The 20,655-nt window shown below is 47.7% G+C and overlaps 1 protein-coding gene across 3 annotated transcripts in view; it reads right to left on the bottom strand.

The window, feature by feature from the left end:
* Nucleotides 1–20,635, bottom strand: part of FLNB (filamin B) — a 70,733-nt gene extending 50,098 nt beyond the window's left edge. For 2 of the 3 annotated variants that reach the window (XM_063164740.1, XM_063164741.1), the window contains exon 1: nt 20,308–20,633. In XM_063164740.1, the coding sequence (XP_063020810.1) occupies nt 20,308–20,599 (292 nt within the window). In that variant the 5' untranslated portion in view covers nt 20,600–20,633. Of the gene's footprint in view, nt 1–20,307 lie in introns of all 3 variants that reach the window. The other variant, XM_063164742.1, reaches the window with a different exon arrangement.
* Between the last annotated feature and the right edge of the window lie 20 nt (nt 20,636–20,655).

Below are 20,655 nucleotides of genomic sequence, written 5' to 3'. Positions count from 1 at the left end.
TTCTCACAGGCACCCCACTCCCAGCACTGGCTTACAATCTCTATCACTATATAAAAGAACCCTCCACGTTCAAGAAAAGACCAAAGTCCAGCTCAAAGCAGGCTTAGCTTCCATGCACTGCTGTAAAGCTCAGCTCCAGCTGAGCACTCAGCCTCACCAGAAGAGCCTCTGCTTTAGTGCTGCCTTTTTCATTAATTGACTAAAAACATTCAGTACATCTTGGGCTTTAAGATGAAAGTAGCAACCAGGAATACATGCATCCCTTCAGGTCCTGTACAGGGAGCACAGAGCTGGCCCTCTGAACACTTAGTAGAACCAAATTTACAAGCATCCCCCATGAGTTCTGAGTGCACACTGCAATACTGCCAAGGTGTAGGGACAGTGGAAAAAATAATATATTCCAATAACACTTACACACCAACAATCATTACTGCAGGCCCTGCTTGTATCCCAGCTCAGCTGGCCTGCCACTGAATTAATTCCCTCCACTCCCTGGTCTGCTTCAAGACACTTTCTGGCCATCTCAGGCTGGAAAACAGATTACATAAACAGCAGACTTTCGCCACTACTTTCCTACAACAAAAATTACTTTTAGGCATACTTATTACTCACACAGTCAATGCTTTACAGAACCTTTAAAGTCATGATTCTCAACCGCTCCACTGGAGCTCATAGTAAATTTACAGCATAAAGATGCACACTCTTGTCAGTGCTTCTGAACCAAACAGCCCAGCCCCTTGACAATTCATCTCCACCACCCCAGCTGCATTTGGCTTTCAGCTTCAATGAGTTAGGTGGACAGAAACAAATTGCCTGCCCTCAGCTGTGAGAGCATGTTTACTCCATAGCACCAGCCACGCTTCCGTAGATTAAAGGAGCCCTCTCCATGCAGGAGACAGCCACTGGTCCCGGCCTTCCTGGGGCTTGGAGGAAGCAAGCTGCTGGATCTCATCTGCCAAGGTCATTTAGCAGGGCTGAACCAACTCTTTACAGCATCATTGCAGACAGCTTTAATGCAACCCTTCTTGGAGAAAGCACAGTCATCTGCATAACTTGCTGTATTCATGTCACAGTGCTTATGTTAACCTCTGCAAATGCCCCTACAGGTGTGGCAGAGAGCAATGTTCCCTGGTTTCCATAGGAGATGTGTGCTTTGGAGATCAAAGTCCCTGCACAGCTGACTCATACTTACTGACAGTCACTGGACTTCTACTTTCAAAGGGCACATTTTTATGGGAAGCCCAGGCATGAAGCAGGATTCCATGGCACAGGCCCTCCCTCTTGCTTCAACACTAGACTTGGGAGGACTTTAGCTCAACTGGAAACAGGCAACTTTAGAGATGGCATCTAGAAGAGCCAATGGATGTAGGGTTTGGAAAGAGGGTTTTGTACTGGTTTTGGTGGGTTTGGGATTTTTTATTATTATTAGAACTAAGAATTTTGTGGGTGTGATATGCAAGTTCTCCTGCCACTCTTGCTGTGGACTCCAAAACTTTGAATGCTGTAAGGTGACCACTTTCACACAGTCTGCAAGTTCTTATGGCTAGACATGCTGTCCTAAACCAGCAAGAAGCAAAAACCATAGAAATGTTTAAGTTTGGATTTAACACAAACCTTCCTTCTCACCTACACTGTTCAACATGCATTTTAACTTCAACTCCCCATCTCCAACTTGCTTTCCTCCTCTAGAAGTACCTGATGATAACCCAATATCAACAAAATAGCAGCAGCCATCAGCAAGATGCAGCCCCTACTCAGCTGCAGGCAGGAGCTGCTGTCAGCCCCTGCCAAGGTCCTGCTGTCAGGGTGCATCTCGACATGACATACATGCTGACTGCTGGAGAAAACCTGCCAGCCAGACTTAAACTCTTCTGCAGAACTGAATAAGCAAGCATACTCTTTCTTAAAAAAAAAAAAAAGCTCCTATATATAGCCTACTACAACATTAAGTTTTATGTAGAAGTATCCTGCTTCCTAGTCAGCTATTAAGTGGCTGCTTAGTAGGGTGAACAGGAAAACAGGCTGAACCAGAGCTCATCTGCTTCCATCACACCTCTGAGTCTAGATTGTAATTCTTCCATTTTTATTATCCTATTAACTAAGTGGCAAACAGCCCAAAATATGGATTATGCCAATTCCATAGGCCAGCAGTACAAACCACCAGTCTTAGTCTTGAAAAGGAACCAATTTTCAACTGCTCAAACTGATTTACAACTGTTGCTCTATACTAAAATACTAATATGATATGTTACACTTGGACTGCTAGAATCACACTCCCCAAAGCAAAAAGAAAGATGTCCAAGTGCAGTGTGACTAGTCTGAGCCAGCAACATGACCATTTTGAGACAAATGTGTGTCATTTTTATGGCTTGAGCCACAAAAAACTCCCCAACTCAACCTACCAAGTAGAGAACTGCCAGTTCTTGATCCTCTGCATTTCTGCTTATAGCTGCCCCAGGAGCCAGTGCCAGAACTGAAACCTGGCACTGGTTGGAAGCTTGCACATTTATTTACTCCATTAGAACTCTCTAAATTCTACTTGGAACACATGGCTTGAACAATATGACCTTTATTAGGTCTATAATTCTACAATTTAAAAAAAAACCAAAAAAGCATTATAAACAAGTTTGTGACTAGTATCTTCTGCTCATGTGCAAGTCTGCTCTGCATTCAGATTAAGCATAAGTACGACCCAAACTGTGGCAATGCTGCTTGAACTCTGCCCTACAGCAGAGCTGCAAGCCATTCTCTGCTGGACAATTAGTGGAAACAAACTACCGAGGCAGACAGCTTCCTTACTAAATCAAGCTAGTCATACAGACTGTGGAAGTATTGCAAAACAAATGAAAGGACTGAAAAAGCAGCTTTTGAGTAGTGAATTTTATTTTTTAAAATAGTTTCATGGCTGAGGCTGCAGTCAACACAGCTTGTTCAAGATCTCATAGAGCCATCTCAGAAGCTTTGCTGTTGATTTTCACTCTGAGAAGTTAAACCACAACCAGCACTGATCTTTGCATCCACCTTCTCTAAAAAGTGGTCTTCCTCGTCTTTTTTATGTCTTCCATATTTAAACTTTTGTTCTATGCATTATGTATAGGGAGAAACCAAATCCATGGTTCTCAATACCAAACAAAGGAGAAGTCTCACCAACAGCTCTTATTCCTTATTTCCAGGCATGGAAGGAATTTTGTATAGCACATACAAAGTTCGTATCAATTATGGATCAGTTATGAAGAGACTGTAGAAATTTTAGATCTTGGCATCTTTGAGCATTTCTCCACCTCTAGTTATTCTCACCTATTGTTAAATAGCTACAGCAGCTATGGGACAGAAAAATTAAGCAATGATTAGGGCTTAATCTTCTGGAACAAAGAAAACACCACACTGAGCAGAGCCACATGCCAAACAGAAGTATGCAGATGAGATGGAGCTGAGCAAGCTGCCCAAGGAAATTCTTTGCTGAAGCATACAGTATGTGTTCACAGGCTTACTGTGTCTGCTAAAGACATTAGCAACATCCTCTGTAGGGATAACATGTCTTTAAATCAATTACAGGGGTTCCTCTGTGCTTTGAGAACATACTGCAACCATTTCCTCCAGTGTCCCTTAAGCCCAGGTCCCCAGCCCAGCTCCTGAGGCCAGCACATGGCGTGTGCCCTGCTGTGTGCAGCCGCTCACCCCAGGGAGGCACAGGCTGTGCCCGTCACACAGGGTCAGTTTGTGGGTACCTAGCTGTGACTACACAGCCACAGCACGACTGCCACAGGCACCAGTCCCACGGCAGCTCTGCCTCTCAGCAGCATTTGCAGGCAGTGCTGTGACCCCCGGGACAGCTGATCCTCAGAACCAGCCTACCTGAGTCTCCCTGGGCTCTCACTGGCTCCCAGCGGAGCACCCACACCCTGCCAAGGCACAGCCACTCCTCAGCTTCACTAAGGAGCCTCAGGGATTCCAGCACCTGAAAAAGTGTATCTTCAGGAAGCCTAAGTGATACACCATGTACACTCAGAGATCCACTAAGCTTTTTACAAGGTAGGTTTTCCAGAAGAGGAATGACTTCACTGGAGGGTTGTAGGAACAGTAACTGAGTGGTGATCTAGACATGGGCAGGAGGATAGAAAAGATAATAAAAAGGGTTTTATTTTTTTGCAAGGGACAGAAACCCTTTTCTTCTAGGCTTACCAGGGTGACTGGTTATTAAAAAAAAAAAAAAAAAAAAAAAGCAGCAAGATTCCTTTGTGAGACAAATCTTTGGATTTGAGATATTAAACATTACACTTCAGAGGGTTTTAAACTATTAAATAGTGTTTATTCAACTGGAATTGACACCACTTATGTCAGAACTTCAGGCCACTGTTGCATACATCATCCTGTACTGCCTATTGGGCCTCTAGAAAGGATCTCATGAGGTGGAGCTGGCAACTGAAAAAAAATAAGTTCAAATCCAGTCCTTTTAGTCTAAGTTTGGCCAAAAAAGAAAAATCACAGACTTTTAATACTGTAAAGAATAAAAATAATCAAAGTACAGATTAAAATAGCTCTGCCCAACATCTTAATAGGTACCCAGAGAACACTCATGTCTCACATCCAGAAGAGAAACGCATAACACAAAGCAAGTTTAAGCCAGCAGTATAACAGCAACAGCAAACAACCCAGCTTCTCCAAGAGAAACTGAAATCACCCAAGGGGGCTTGAAGGAGAAGTCAAGAATTTCAAAATTAGGAATTCTTAAGGCAGCTGGGGAAAACAGTCAAACTGCGGGTGGCTTATGATCAAATTCCTTAATACTTTCAGTCTGAACACACCTAGGTTTGTGCTGCCTTAAGTGCCATATCCCAAGCTAGGATATGAGAAGGTAAACACATTACTCTTACATCCAGAAAGAGCTGCAGACAGGTGTTAGTGCACATCCAACCCCTGCTGTGAATGCTGTCTGTGAGCACCAGGAGGGCTCCGCACTGCCGGCATGCTGCTGGGATGGGATTAGCAGTGAGCAAGGATGCAATGCAGAACAATGAGAGCTGCCATTCACTGCGGCTGTTTCAGAGCTGTCTGCTCCCGGCCAAGCAGCTCCCCACTCACAGCTGCAGGACTGCAGCACAGATACCGAGCTGAACAGCACGCAGGAATGTTGTGCCCATTATCTGACATCCTTTTGGGGCAGGGGAAGAAAGGAAGGCGTCTGAATGTTCTGCCTTTGTAGAGCAGTAAGTTGCCATGAGTGCTGCTTTGTCCCCAGCCAGCGAGTCCCTCGCCAGCCTGGCGGGGGCAGAGCGCCAGCGCCACACTAACCCCAAAACCCCGGCTCACCTCGAGCGCTGGCACAGCCGAGCACCGGCGGCCGGGGCACGGGAGGCACCACGAGGGCTTTCCCAGTGCTGGAACCCCCGTGCCCCACCTGCAGCTCCCGCCCCATACATGGCAGAGGCACAGCGGGCTCCGGGCCTGCCACAGCACGACACCGCCCACGGCATCAGCGCCAAAACCACCCCACAATGGGCCCTGTGAGCCCGGCCCCTGCACCAGCACAGCACATTCCCCGCTGCTGAGCTCATCCCAGCGCCCCGCCGGGGCTGCTACCGGCCCCAGGAGCGGCGGGGACACCGCGGGCCCACATGCCCGTGCTGGGGACAGACTGCACCGAACCAGCAGGTGACGTTCAGCCCCTTCGATGGCAAAGATCCACGTTTCCAGGAAGGAACGAGTGGAAGCTGGGTGGCAGAGCAGCCAGCCTTCATGCTTCACTATGCAAAGGGAGCCCAAGGCTGCATAGGACAATTGTGCTCCCCATGGGCTCGAGTCAGCAGAGCCCCATCCTCCAGGACAGCACAGCCGGCAAGACTGACTGCATCAGCCTCACAGACAACAGGAGGGTTGGTAAAGCCCCCGGCCAGCACCTGGCAGCCCGGGATGGGGCTGTAGAGAAGGACAGCAGCCACACAGACACAGCCATAGCAGCCCCAGGTTCAGAGGCGGGTGGAGGAAAGCTCCGGGAAGCCATGGGAACAGCACAGCACAAGGGGTCCAAGGGCTAATTAATCATCCAGGAATAATTTGAGAAGGAAAGTCCCTGCAGTGGGGAGTGAACATGCCAGAATTGGATTTCTGCTAAATGATGGAGGGAGGGGGAAGAAGGCATCCTCCTGCCTTTATCACACTCTGCTGAGAAACACTTGGCTCAACTTCTGAAAGTGACGTGACACAAACTACACCTCCCTCCTCCAGTTATGAGACAGGAGAGAAAGGGAATGATCCTACACCCAGTCTGTGCTCCCCAGGAGTCAGTACATGTACTGCCATGGCACAGGAAGGCTTCACCTTCCCATCAGAGCAGACAGCTACACCTGAGTCAGCAACACCACTAGCCAATTCACAGGAAAGTAATTTCAGTTTAAGCAAGACGTTAAAATTTTAGTCAAATGTATTCTTGTCTACACCCCACAAAAACACTTCTCTAGGAGTCTGATCAACTCAAGGTTGTTTCATTCCCATGTGCAAACAAAAACAGCATGTCCTCACAACACAACGTATGCACACACAACTAGAAAGCCAAGCCTCTATCAGAAAGGCTGAACTGAAAAAAACAACTGTAGTGCTAGAACAGTGCAAGTGACACAAAGCTACAAACTGTCTCCAAAGCCTAAGAGTGCTGTAACCATCTCTGTAGGATTAAGGTAATCCTAAATCTCAGGTTACTTCAGGTCTCATCAAGGTCAAAAACCTGTCTAGTTCTTGCAAAGACCTCCCAGAGGCTGGCAGAGTTGTTAGTGCTGTTCTGCGTCTCACATTAATGAATGAATGTTACCAATCTTCAATGCAGGCGATAACAGGAAGGTCCACCCTCAGGCACTGCAGAGAAAATAACTGGAAGACAGGGCTACAAAAAAAAAAAAAAAGATGCCTCAGCAAGACCAAAGAAGCAATATAACAATGCAGAGGTTTCCAGGCACCAAAGTGAACTCTGTGCTACTAACAACGTGTTTATTCACACTGGGGGTAGGTCAAGATAGTTATATGAAACAGCATGTAAAATCTTGCAGAGATAAATGAGCCCATTCAGATAGGGCTGTCTAACATCTCCTGTGTAACAGACGCCAGGCACAAAAGCTGCAAGGGTTGGACTTTGTGAAGCCAAAACCAACACATTTGAAATTATCAGAACTGATTACTGTTTGGGGAAATCCTTGGCCACAACATACACCAAGATTCAATTTTTCCATTTGAACCAGAATTGCTACACTGACTGTGATTCACTGTGCACAGGGCTGTTCAAAGGAAATCCCCATTCATGCAGCTCTGCACAGCTCAACCCATCTCCACTCTGGTCTGCAGCACCAAAGCACTGAGGATTGGAGCACATTTTGTGGTTTGGGGTAAGTAACACATCAGAGAGTAACGTACCAGTTACTTTAGCTTTACAAAAGATTTGTGGTTTTTCTCAGTTTTGATCATCTCTGATTCTAAGCACTTAACAGCACTGCTCTATGCAGGCTTGTTTTGAAGCATATAAACCCAGGCACCATCCTACAGATGCTCGGCAGCCCTCTGCAGCTTAATGACAGAGTTAATCCAGCTATCACTGTCCAACCATTTCCCTGAGAAGCAACAGGCACGGTAATTAATTTTAACATGCTCTGCTCAGTTTGGCTGGGATAGAATGAATTTTCTTCACAGTAGCTGGAACGGGACTGGGTTTTGGATTTGTGCTGAAAACTATGCTGATAACACAAGGATGTTTTTGTTACTGCTGAGCAATGCTTACATAGCATCAAGGCATTTTCTGTCTCTCACCCCACCAGTGAGTTGGCTGGGGATGCAGAAGAAATAGGGAGGGGACAGCAGATCCCCAGTGACTCAAGGGATACCCCATACTATATAATATCATGCTCAGCACAAAACCAGAAGAAAGAAGCAGGGGGGACATTTTACATCACCTGTCTTCCCCAGTAACCATTACACATGATGGATGGCTGAACACCTTCCTGCCCATAGGATGTGGTGAATAAATGCCTTGTTTTGCTTTGCTTATTAAACTGTCTTCATTTCAACACACGAGTTTTCCCACCTTTACTCTTCCAATTCTCTCCCCCATCCCACAGCAGGGAAGTGAGTGAGCAGCTGTGTGGGGCTGAGTTGCTGGCTGGGCTTAAACTATGACATGTGCAACTGTACCTTCAGTGCAGATTGGAACAGGCACTTTGGAATTACCCCCCAAATCTGAATTTCATCAGGTCATTTTCACATTCAGACATAGTACTCACTCAACACAAACACACAGCACCAGAAGTAGCCCAAAACCCACACACCCCAACACCAGAACTGTCCCACCAGCCACTGCCCTTCAGCACTGCTGTGATGATGTGAAATATCTAAAACGAGCCCTTATCCTGTCTTCAAGCTCCAGCCGTCACCACAGCATTGCCATGTGAGTGTCCAGCAGGAGGGGTGACACACAGGCAGGCTGCTTTCTGCAGCTGCACACTGAACAAGATTTGCAGGACATAGTCACTACAAACACATGCACAGCCTGGAAAGTGTTGCTGCTTTTCCATGACCATTATGAAGGTGTCTTCAAGCTTCTGTGCATAAGTCAGCTAGATTTAATTCCCCACGAGCTTTCACATACAGACACCTACCCTCCACCTCCACTGGAAACCATGACTAGTCCTCTCCAAGAAGGAATGGATTGAAAGGAATTTCAATTTCTTCCTGAAATTCCCATTCTTAAGTAAACAATATTGCGTGCTGTATCTTGATGGAAAAAATGCTCTCCCCTCTTTCTGGGAAACAAGGAAGCTCAAACACATTTCTGTATGCTTGTAGAACACAGTAAACACACTTCCATGTGCACATCCCACCAGGCTGTCCCCTGCACCGTGTGGATTTGAGCCCTGTGTGTTTAACACCCCACACACGACAGCGCTGTGTTTATACAGCTCCAGCTACAAGCCGCTAACATAAGGAATGGACGCTTGGCTCCAGGCCCAGATCATTCATCCCACTGTGGCAGCCACTATCAGCCAGGCCTCTTCTGAGAGGAGCTTTCATGGCTGGAACACGGGGCAGAGTCTGCGGAGGCACAGTGTGCACGGGTGGTCTCCAAGCACCTCAAAGAGGAGCAGCTGGGATTAATGGCACAGCTTGAGCACACATTAGCCCCAGCTGTGGGACACCCGCTCATGCAAACCGTACACCCGCAGCTCCCGCTCAAACTCACTCCCTGCACAGCAAAGCTTTGCTTCAAACGTGTGGGTTCTGCATGGCCACAAATAGTCCACGTCCCCATCTCACCCCAGCTTGCCAGCCCCAGGCCCCAGAACTATCCTCCTGTGCCGTGCCAGGGCTCTGCTCAGGGGCCATCCTGTCACTCTCCTAGCAGAACAGAGGCAGGTCTGCCCATCTGACACCATCAGCCTAACCCAACTCAGCCAGGAGCTGCTCAGCCGTGACAGGCTCTGGCTGCCAACAGCTTCCAAACCGGCCAGCGCTCAGAGATGCTACCTTTCCTCTCCAGAGGCTGGGCTTCAAATTCTCCAACTAAAGGCTTCACACAAGTCTTCCCAAACTTCACAAGCTTGCAGATCTCTCCCAATCTTCAGGGACAGCACTCCATCACACACATGCTGACCAAGAAGGGTGCAGGCAATTACCCAAATCCTCACCAGCTGCATGATCCCATTTTTAATCTGCAGACTCACATTGTTCACATTTGCAAGCCTATTGTATTTCACATTTTTAACACAACACTAAAAATGCAGAGCACTGGCTCTAGAGACAAATTTTCTAGAGCTGGAAGGAATAGTTGCAGCAACTTCACAAGCTACATTGCTCTGTCTGACCTCCCATACCTCTTCCAGGTACCTACCAGGTTTGATGCACCATTAGACAACATTGTTTTTAGCAATTCCTCCATTTCACCCTGAAAAATGTTTACTGGTGCACTTTTACTTTCATCCAGCCACAACAAGAGTCCCACATGTGTTTATCTTACTCCCAGAGGAAGTCTGGGCTGCTTCTTTCAGCTTCTACATTTGAGCTTAAATGCTGTAGCTATAACCAGGTACTGCTTCAGAAGTCTGAGTTATTTTTCTTACAGGTAGAGTAAGAAATATTCTGCAGCTTGTTAAAGCCTATGTTTAAGCAATAAAGCTGGTTAATTTAAATATTTGCACTTCCTCTGCCTTAGGCAGTGCTTTCAACCAATAGCTACAGCACTGTGTGTGAAGCAGCTCATTTTTTCTCTTTGCAAATAAAGCCTTTCAAAGTGACATAGTTTTATTCAGTTATTTATCAGAAGAAATATTTCTTTACTCAAATACCAAACTCCAAGCTAGGCTACAAAACCACAGCAAAATTTGAAATGTTGAAGTAGGGCTTTATGTCACTAACTTCAGAGGGCTTCCCTGTTTGAGTCAAGAGTCAATCAGCAGAGCTTTCCACCCAGGAAATCCCAGACATCTCCCCTGTTTACAGGGTCTGAACTAGCAGCTCCTCACTCAAGTCTGCTGCTCATAGTGCTTTCACAGCAAAGCAAACCTTCTCCATGACACAACCCTCAGAGAGTAGCTCCAAACTGCCGCTTCCCAGAAAGCAGCAGATTGGGATATACTGCAGCGAGAATCCCAATGGCAAAGCAGTTAATTCCATGGGACAAGGGTTGTGTAATACCCTTGTCCAGGAGTAGCACATGCTTCTATCCCTGCAGCTGCAGATGTCTGCAAGTCATTAGCATGCTCAGCAATGCTCACTGAGCAGCCACAGATCACCCGGTGTGACAGCACCAAGGGCATGCTGAGCCACCCTGCTGTACAGCGGCTGTGAGCTGAATGCAATCAGTGTTTCTTCACTTGTGTATTTGGAGAGAACCTGGACCACTAGAAGACTCTCTCAGGCTCTTCTATGTCTTTTTGGATGCAAAAAACATAACTGGCCACCTCGGAGCCGCAGACACTCCTGGGTCATCTGACTGTGGCCTCCCACCAAGTAGACAATTCACTTGGTCACTAGCACCTTGATTGAGCAATCCCTGCTCCTGCTCAGCACCCAGGTTAGGCCAGAGAAGTACTATTAGCTCAGGAGCTGGTTTGCCAACATGCAGCAACATCTGCAAGCTGGGGTCTTCTCCAAAGCAGCTGTATTGGGCTGTGGCAAGTCACCCTCCCTGCTCTGGCCACCCAAGTTCAATGTCAGTGTTCAGTTGTCCAGCACATATGCTGCATCCTCTGTTAAGAGCATCGAACTCACATAAGTCAGCACTAAACAGCACAGGAACACATGATCACAAAGTACTGAGAGCGTTAAGGTGGCACCACCATAGAGGGTCCTCCAGTCCTGGTTCCAAAACCTCCATGTCTTAGTCGTGACTTCTGACAGCAGCAGTGTCCAGCGCTGGTGAGCTCCAGCTGTGGCACCAGAAGTCACTGCCCTTTAAGCATCATTACAAATTTTCCTGGCAGTCACCAGCCTAAATTTTCTCCTTCTTCATAGCTGCATTTTTACTACATGCCCAAAAGAGTTACCAAAAGCAATAATCCCCAGAGACAACTAAAGCTGTTTCTATTTGACTTTTAATTAGATCATTGATCTTGTTCTAGCGGTTACATGAGCTATAGGATATTTGCATGCAACCACACTGGTAATCAACAGCCGGAACAAAACTGAAACAACATGATAAAATACCATTTGTGGGAACACTTGGGATGGTAAAGTCTGCTCAGACATTAGCTTGTCCCCCACAAAGGAATTTGGTAACAAGCCATGTCTGGGGAAGTAACAACTGCCCAGAGAGCCACTGCAACTAGAGTGACATCAGCAAACAGCAGCCCTTCAGGAACATCCAGGTGCTGAAGGAGGCTCAAAGATGCCTGGACTTCAGATTACTTGGGAGACCAACAAGCAGCATTACTTCTAGTTTTGCAGAGAAACTCTACAGAAATTCACTGTCTAGCTGTGATGGTGAGGCAACATATGGTACCTTGCACCATCAAGATGACAGTTAGACATCAATTTGGTTTAGCAAGCCAGCATTTCCTGTTCTGTAGCAAGGATCAAAAGCAGAGAGATAAATCCAAGATGTGTGTCTCACACCGTAACAGACACAAGGTGTATTTATTATACTGTCAGTTCCCAGTGTGGAAGATGTGTCAAAAACAAATGCAGGACCCTGCACATATACCCCAGCTCAGGCTCTTTGCTCCTGCAGTCTAAGACTAGGGAAACCTGCTCCTATCACTCACCTTATAACAAAGGGAGGATCTGTGCAAAGCTGAAGCTCACCTCCAAGATGTACCCAGCAGTGTTTTAGCACAGAGATTTAAACTAGTTCCAAGACCTGGCTTGCCAGTATTTGCCTATGTAAAGTCCACTAAAACTGCTGCACCTACTACTGCAAGGTTGTTGTGAGAAAAGGGAATGCAAAACAGTTAATTACACCAATTAAAGGAAACACAGATAGAGCAAGTCAGTATCTAGCCGAGGGGAACAGCATTTCCTCTTCTGTGTTTGAATAACCTTCAAATGCACATATCATGAGTGTTTGCCTTCTGCTGCAGGGCCCCAGAGCAGACACAACATACTGTACATAACATAGCTCACCACTTGCTCATTTTGGGCCCACCAACTACGACAGTGCATTTTATGTAGGCTCAGAAATGCAGAATACATTATCTCCTTACGAGAGAGGCCACAGACTAATCAAAACCAGTAGGCAGCCACAAGCACACTGGGTCGTCTGAAGTTGCTGTGGGCTGGGAGGTGCAGAGACCAGCCACCAGCTTCCTACCCCCAGGTCAGGCTGGGGCGGCCCCCAGGGCCAGACATGCTCACAGCACCAATGCAAAAGACAGGAGTTGGCATTTCAGAGCAGCATTTAATAGCTCAGCCCAAAGCTCATCACACAAGTTTCAGCACAAAAAGTGTGTGGAAGCACATCAGCTGCGTGTGGACTAGCAGTTGCTCTGCAGCAGAGCAGGCAGGCAGAGGGCTGTGGCCAGTGTTGCAAATGCCTGCACCCCACCCAGGCAAGCAGGATGCAGCAAGAGCCACCCCAGCAGCATGGGGAGAGCAGAGGGTGGCTGACAGCCTCTGCTCAGCACAGCACCCACCCCATGCCAGAACCAACCACAGCAATGTGACAGTGGGATGTGCTGCAACAGCCATTGCCCAACCTGCCCCCTCAGCAGGGCAGTCTGTGCCCACCTCGCCCTCAGAGGAGCCATCATTTGGGAACGGTGCTGCCACACAGCCTGGCCAGCTCATGCCACAGTAATTCAATGCTCTGACAAATAAATGCGTCATGATTTACAGCATGGCCTGAAGCGAGGGAGAAGGAGCCACAGCCCATGATGTCAGTGCAGCCCACAGCCATTTCTGTGCTGTTACTGGGTAATGCTGCCAGGAGAGCTCATGCAACCTGCTGCTGCTGTTAGATGAAAACAGCTTGTACCTGTGCATAGCCAGGGAAGGCCACAGCCTGGATGGTCAAAGCTCTGCCACTACCAACTCACCAGCCTGATCAGTAAAACTTGCTATATTTCAGTGACCCAGACAAATTAACTCTGAAGTATCTGCTGAATTTATGCTTTAAAGTAAGAGATTGCCTTCTGTATTTACTGGTTCCTTCCCATTAGTTTAGTTGTCTATTTCTCCAGGTTGTAAGGAACAGCAAAGGGCCATCACCTCACTCAGAGGAAGCATCCCACTGGTAACTAGACAGTGCAGCTGCTTGTGTGGCCGCTCTTCTCAGACACTTTAGAGAGACACGGCTGTTTTCTTTCAAGGGCAATATCAGCAGGAGGTTCAAAGAACTTCAGCCCATCACACCAGGGGAGACAGGATTCAGCTACTCCACCCTCTGCTCACTCCCAGGCAGCCCAGGGCAGTGTCTGCTGCCTTACTCACCACAAGGGAGGATGTGCCAGGCAACTCTTGCTTCCCCAGGAACTTGGGCAAAATTTCATTTGGCTGCTGTTTGAAGTGGCCTAGCTTGTATACACTGACACGAAAAATCCAGTTTATTTTTGCAGCGGCTGTATCCCAGTTACCATGTACAAGAACAGCAGGAACTAGACATAGCATACTTCTCACTATGGATGTTAGACTTCAACTGCTTGCAGCAGAACAGTGCTTACACAAGGATTTGCAATCCATTAGGTGAACCCAAAGCCCACCACAGCAGATCCAATCCTCACTGTGATGTACCAGATATTATGTAGGCATCTTCAAAATTCAAGGTTAGCTGCAGGAGAGACAAAGAGCCAAGGGGGGCTGACAGACAGGTTAGAGACCACATCAGAGCCCAGAAAACCATCTGGTTAAGATACAGCATACACTTACTGCAAGGCTTTTGAGTACAGAACCAGGATTTATCTCCTAATGATGACCTAGAAGAAAGTCCTCCCTAACAGATTACAGAGCATGAGTTCTTCCTTAGTAGGAACACAAACAAGCAGGAGTGCAACTACACAAACTTTTGCCTTGTGGGGAAAGAAAATCTTTCACCAAGTCCCCAGAAGCAGAACCTAGGGGGAAAAACTCCCTGGAGTTTCATGGCACAAATCCAAATAAACAGGCAGAGCTTGCTGAGCCCATTGCACAGAACCTCAGATCTCAGTTGACTCAATTCTGAACACGAGGTCAAGTTCCCAGGAAGAGCAAGGGGAGCTCTACTCACCCCACCCAGTGGGGGGGTTGCAAGAGGGTCGGGTGAGTATCCACGCTCACCACGCACACAGGCAGACAAGTGCAGCTATCGAGAAAAGATACACAAGCAGCTAGTACAAGTTTCACAGACACAGCATCTTCATGAAACTGCTACTCTATTTCCTCCAAACATCACCTACACACACATACTGTTCCCCCACCACTTTTGACCATCAGCAGGAATTCAGCCTGCAGCAAGCTAAGCAATGCCATACAGTGAAAGCTGTACCACACTGCTCAGATCTCCTAACAAGGGTGGGTGCCTTCCCCTAGTCTTTTCTACATATATTTTGGGGTTGAGTCTTGCCACAGCAGCTAACATCCAGCTACACAGCACTTCCTCTGGCAGAGACACACTTGGTATATCCAGTTCCGTTTTTCTTGCCACATCCAAGCTGATTGCAGCTACCCACCCCATCTACTTCCACCCACCATCACTACCATGGTGCACTCCTCCTCCCCATGGCTGGTACTCTAGAACAGGACCCACAGTACTACCAGAGGACACCAAAAAAGGCAAGAAAACCCCACAGGCACCTGCAGTTTGTCTACAGAAAGCCTGGCTACATCACCAACAGCCAGAGTCATGCTCAATGCTTTGTAAGCAAGAGCCACTGTGACAAGCCCTTCAGGCACACTGGTACCACACCAGACAGAGCCAAACACCAATTCACTGAGCTCTGTGTCTCTTTTACTGTAATGACTTATGACTCAGGTGACATATTCATGAGCTCTCTATCATGCCAGGCAATCAAGGAAGACAGGGCCACTTGGTGCTGGTGGCAGGGACTTGGTAAGCACCACAGTACAGCAGAGGTTTGTTCACTCCAGCATAACCAGCAAAACACTTTCGCTCTGGTGTGCTTGCTAAACGTGGATTAGGGGTCTAAACTTAGCAGACCCTTGTTCAGGGCCCAAACTAGCTGCTCATCAAAGTATTTTTCTGAGCAGCAGAGAGAAAACAGAATTCTTCTGCAGCCTGGGGGATTCAGAGACCATTGTTTTACTTCCCATTGCTTGGAGCAGACACAGAACAATGCTGGCAACATCGCAGCATGACCACACACAAGGCTAACCACATTCTTAGGTTACAGTTGTAGGCTAGAAAAGAGTTATCCTAACCCACTTAGATTTAAACATCCTCATGTAAGTCAATACAGGACGTGGCATTAGAATATGGAGCAGTTGAGTTCAGTCCATCCTGAATAGCTGGCATAGCCTTCAGTGCCTTAAATGAAAAGCTGTTTAGCACATTAGTCTAGCTGGCCCTAAGTAATTTTACTGAAGTTTGATCACTTTACAAGTTTCCGCTCATATGTAAAAGAATGCAAGAACAGTCTGTGGAAGCTACCTTAAAGTCTCCTGTAACTTGGAACTCATAGTTCAGGCAAAGGCACTTTTTCATTACACCAGCAGTCCAGCCACTGAAACAGAAGGTCCTGAGGAGACCAAGTACCTTCCAAAGCTGAAGCCACCTCCAGCAAAGAGGACTGCACATCTATCAAAAATTATTTTCAAAGGGAAGGAGTGTCATATTTCCAAGAAGCAGAAATCTGCTTCCAAGTCACACTGGATATTTTCCAGAAAGCAGCATCCAGGGAAGTCACAGATAAGTGGCAGACAAAATGCAAGCGTATTTTGACTAACTCTTTAGGATGTGTTAATAGAACATTGAGTGTGATAAAAGAGCCTTAAGTGTACACAGGCTGAAAACACATTTTCTTTTTTCAGTTTTCAAGGACCTAGCTCTAAGCATTACAGGACAACACATCTACTGTTTTACAAGAGACTAGTTTTCCCTCTAGAAATGTACAGTTTGTTTTGTTACTCTTTAATGCACCAGCAGCATGGGAAGAAAGTAGGTTTTCAGCTGTTTTCCTAAAATGAGATTGCTATAAGGTCCTCAGACTCACAGGTCTTTCATCTTAAGCACACCATAGACCACAGTGTGTGCATCAAGTACTTGATCATTAACCAAAATCCCACCCAATGCACAGATTATGTTTGGTGAGTACTCCTGCAGCTGGGATATGTCACAACCAAACTCACCATGAGGCAAGTACCAACTGACCATGATTATAACCCCATCCTCTCCTCACCCATCTCCTTCCTGGCATAGCTGAACTCCCTGCAGGCACTGCAGCAGGACACAGGATCACCACAGAGACAAATCTGTAAACAAATCACACAACAGTAGCCATGGCCAGCAGTGGATCCTACTGCCATGGCACAGACATGCCACTGCCCATCCACTGACTTTCATTGCCACTTCACATCCTGCCATTGTGAGGCAAGCCAGGTCAGCTCACTTACCTGGTGAAATTGCAACCTGGCAGAGAAACCACATTTTTCAGTTTACTCAATCTGACTGTAGCAGCCCAAGACAGCAGTTTTACTCAACAAGGCAGCTTGGCACCCATCCTCCCTCCACCAGTGACACAAGGCTGCTGGAGGAGCAGTGGCCATGAGAACACTGCAAACAGGTACTGAGCAGCAGAGCTTGCACCAAGGACCTGCTGGCTGCAAGCCTGGGTGCATCTTGGCAGGTCTCACCCCAAAACCATTTGCCAGGCTTCAGGCATCCAACTCCTCTGCTTCTAAGCTATATGAGTTGACTCCTGTTACCAGGAGTTTCTAGGGACAAGCTCAATGCCAAATTAGCTTCAACTGCCCTCCCTTCTCTGCTAAGCAATCTGTAGAGTCAATCTGCCCCTTCACCAAGAGAAAGCTCTTGTGCTCTACATTCCTGGCATCCTACTCCCAATGCCTGTCATGCAGCATGCCACTCAGCACCCAGGAATTTGCAATTATCTCAGTCTAGCAGACACTGAAAAAGGCTAGACTTAACACTTGTTAACACTTGAGCAGCACAGCAGCCACCTCACTTTGAGAAGAAGGCTCTGTGAAGTCACCTCCTCCCACAGCAACTTTTTCAGAGCATTCACTCCCATCTTTGCTGGATGGCACAAAGCACCTATGTGCTTCATGGTCTTTTTTACAGTTGATCAGACATGCAGTCAATTTTGCATTGAAGTGGAGACACTTCATGCCTAGAAGAAAAGTTTCCCGAAACTAGCAAAAGACTCTGAGCAGAGACTAAACCAAGGGTAACAGCAGCAGGAGAGGTAGGGCTTCTAATGTGCATCCAGAAAGGCCTGTGGTCAAACACTGTGCACAGGCAGACTTATTTTAAATAGACAAACACCGAATGCCAAAACCTTGCTACTGAAAAGGTTTTTAAATGTGGTTGTAGTACAGCAGCAGTAGCTGAGCCATAACACATGGCTTCCAAAATGTTCCTGGAAGTTAAATAATAACTGGAACAGGCACTGCATCCACTTAGCAGAGGTCTGATGGCATTATTAATGCCAGAAATCCAGCAGGCGCAGCTGTCAGGTTTCCCCAGTTGATTTGGCTCAGAGTTGGCCCTAAACACCCCAGGCCCTAAAGACCAACCTGGTCATAAAAGTTCTCCACCTAGAGCCTTTACTAGTTGTTTTTTTTTTCACTTCAGCTCCAGGGTCTGCAACGGCCCTGGTTTAGTTCGACAACACAAAAGAGACTAAACAGTAGAAAAAAAAAAAGAAAGTCTCAAGTTCTTCAGAACCTGCAGGGAAAAACACACCAGGGACAGGTAGGTAGTGATCCCAGTGGACACTGCATCTGCAGGACAGATGCCAAGGGCTTTGGCCCTTCAACCCAGCAGAGCACTGCAAGGCTCACTCAATGTCTTTTTTGGAAAGGCCATTCAGAATGTTTTTTCAGGACAGGCTCAGTTTATCCAGGACTGTACAGTAGGGCTCCTGTGCTACTCCTTGGCTCCAGCTCAGGTGGCAGAGCACTGATGGAGCTGTACACTCCTTCATGCACAGGCTGGGATATGGCAAAAGCATTAGCAGATGTAGTCATTCCATTCTCTCAAAGCTTCACGTTTTCTCATGGTTTGGGTTTTTTAAATTTTATTTGGTTTTTTAATAACCAACACAAAGCAAGTAAGCTGTAAAACAAATAGACACGTCTTAAACGATTACAGACACCCTGCAGTTAAGCCTAACCATGTAAAGGAGCTGTGCTGCTGCAGCAGTATTTCTAGAGCGGAAGTCCCTGAAAGCCAGACCTGACTGGAGCAGCCTTGATCTCCCAAGCCCGTCACCCTCGGGAAGTTCCACAGACAAAGAGGAAGGCAGCTGGAGCAACAACATTTTTCTAGGGAAAACAATACAATAGGAGGGGAATGCTGGCCTGGTGTTGGAGCTAGTCAACACCACAACCTGCCACAGAAAGGTGAGCTCTGATGTTAGCAAAAGCTCAGCCCAGGAATCAGCAGCTGCAATTCAAACCCCACTGAGTGCAAAGGGACTCCATCTCTAAGTAAATAATTAGCACCAGCTTCATTCCCAGCTGCAAGTTAGCTGTTCTGCCCAGGGAGGACAATCAGCTAGTTGGGACCAACAGTCCTCACTTCTTGTCCAAAGCTGCTTTTACACACTAGCAGAGGGGAAGAAGAGGGTACCCAGCTACAGGTTTCCAGAGGGCCAGGTCTCCCCCAAACTGGAGAAGTTTCTATTTTCTTGCTATTGTAGCTAAAGCCTTTGAAGATAAACAGCTTTTACCTTGGCCAAGCATTTTAGACAACTGAGGAGAGCTACACTCTACAAATTCAGCTGTGCAATTCATCGAGGCCAGAATCATCAGGAAGCAGTAGTTATAGTTATCTGGCAAAGAGCTAGAAAAGGCATTCACATTCCTTCCCAGAGATCTCTCAGGCATTCAAATTGCTGCTTTACAGACTACGTTATGGCCACACCTGAGCTATTCCCCAAACGGTCACCGAATGCATTCCTGAGGGATCATCCGCAATCCGACGTGCATGCCAGCAGCCTCCGTCTCCAAACTACCAGCTATCAACCAGCTCCACGCCCCGGTACGGCACAGGCAGGCAAATCTCATGCCAGCTCAAAGCACCCATTGCCTGGGCTTAGCAGGGTTGCTTGGACATTTCCTGCCCTAAGCTATCGCAGCAGAAAGATTGAGAAAGCGCAATCCTGTTCAAAAGTTGCAACTGTGCTTAGGCATCAATGCTACTCTGAACACTGGCATCATCTACTGGGCTGTGGTGAACAAAGTCTCCCCACTCTCCTATCCTACCTACGGCTGCAGCTATTTCTGCACAGCCGTGAGAGCCTGGCTCCAGCACGGTGCCGGAGCCCAGGTACGCCCAGCTAGAGCAGCATTGTCCCGCCGCACACCCCGCCGGGCTGCGGGAGGGGTCAGTGCCTGGAGGAACTGCCTGCACAGGGAGAGAACTCGCTCCGGCACCAGGTTTCTTCAGGAAAGATCTGAAAGCAAAGCTTCACCTATGAAGCAGTGATCATGAGGCACGCTGAGGACAGGAGCTCGCTGCCAGCCCCGACAGCCGGGCTGAGGGGCAGCCCCACGGCATACCCAGCTCTTTAAAAACAGAAGCAGCAGAAGCCCCTCAGCTTCCAAGCCCGCAGCCCCCACTGCCCTGAGCTCCGTCATAGCTCCGCCAGGCAAAGGTCCAGCGCAGGAAAACACACAATTAAACGAGAAAACAACAAAACGGCCCGCCGGAGACGCACTCACCGATGGAGACCAGCTTGATGCTCTCCCGCTCCAGGAACTCGAGGGCCACCGAGACGTTCTCCAGCTGCATCTGGCGGAAGGTGGGCCGCTGGTGGTACTTGCGGTACATGCGCTTCTGGCTGAGCACCTCCAGCAGCGCGATCAGCCGCAGCCCGTCGCTCAGGTCATGCTGCAGGTTGCCGATGCGCTTGTTGACGCAGCGCAGGTGCTCGTTACACCAGCGGGTGAAGGTGTTCTGCTGGATGCGCTTCCAAGGCGCGTCCTCCGCCAGGTCCTTCTCGGTGGCGGGCATCTCGCCGTCGGGATCGGCCGCTCTCCGCGCGCCCTGACCCCGCGCCTGCGTGCTCA

This window comes from Melospiza melodia, chromosome 10 (assembly GCF_035770615.1).
Source record: "Melospiza melodia melodia isolate bMelMel2 chromosome 10, bMelMel2.pri, whole genome shotgun sequence".
Classification (NCBI taxonomy): Eukaryota; Metazoa; Chordata; class Aves; order Passeriformes; family Passerellidae; genus Melospiza; species Melospiza melodia.
This window is presented reverse-complemented; position numbering and strand designations above follow the sequence as displayed.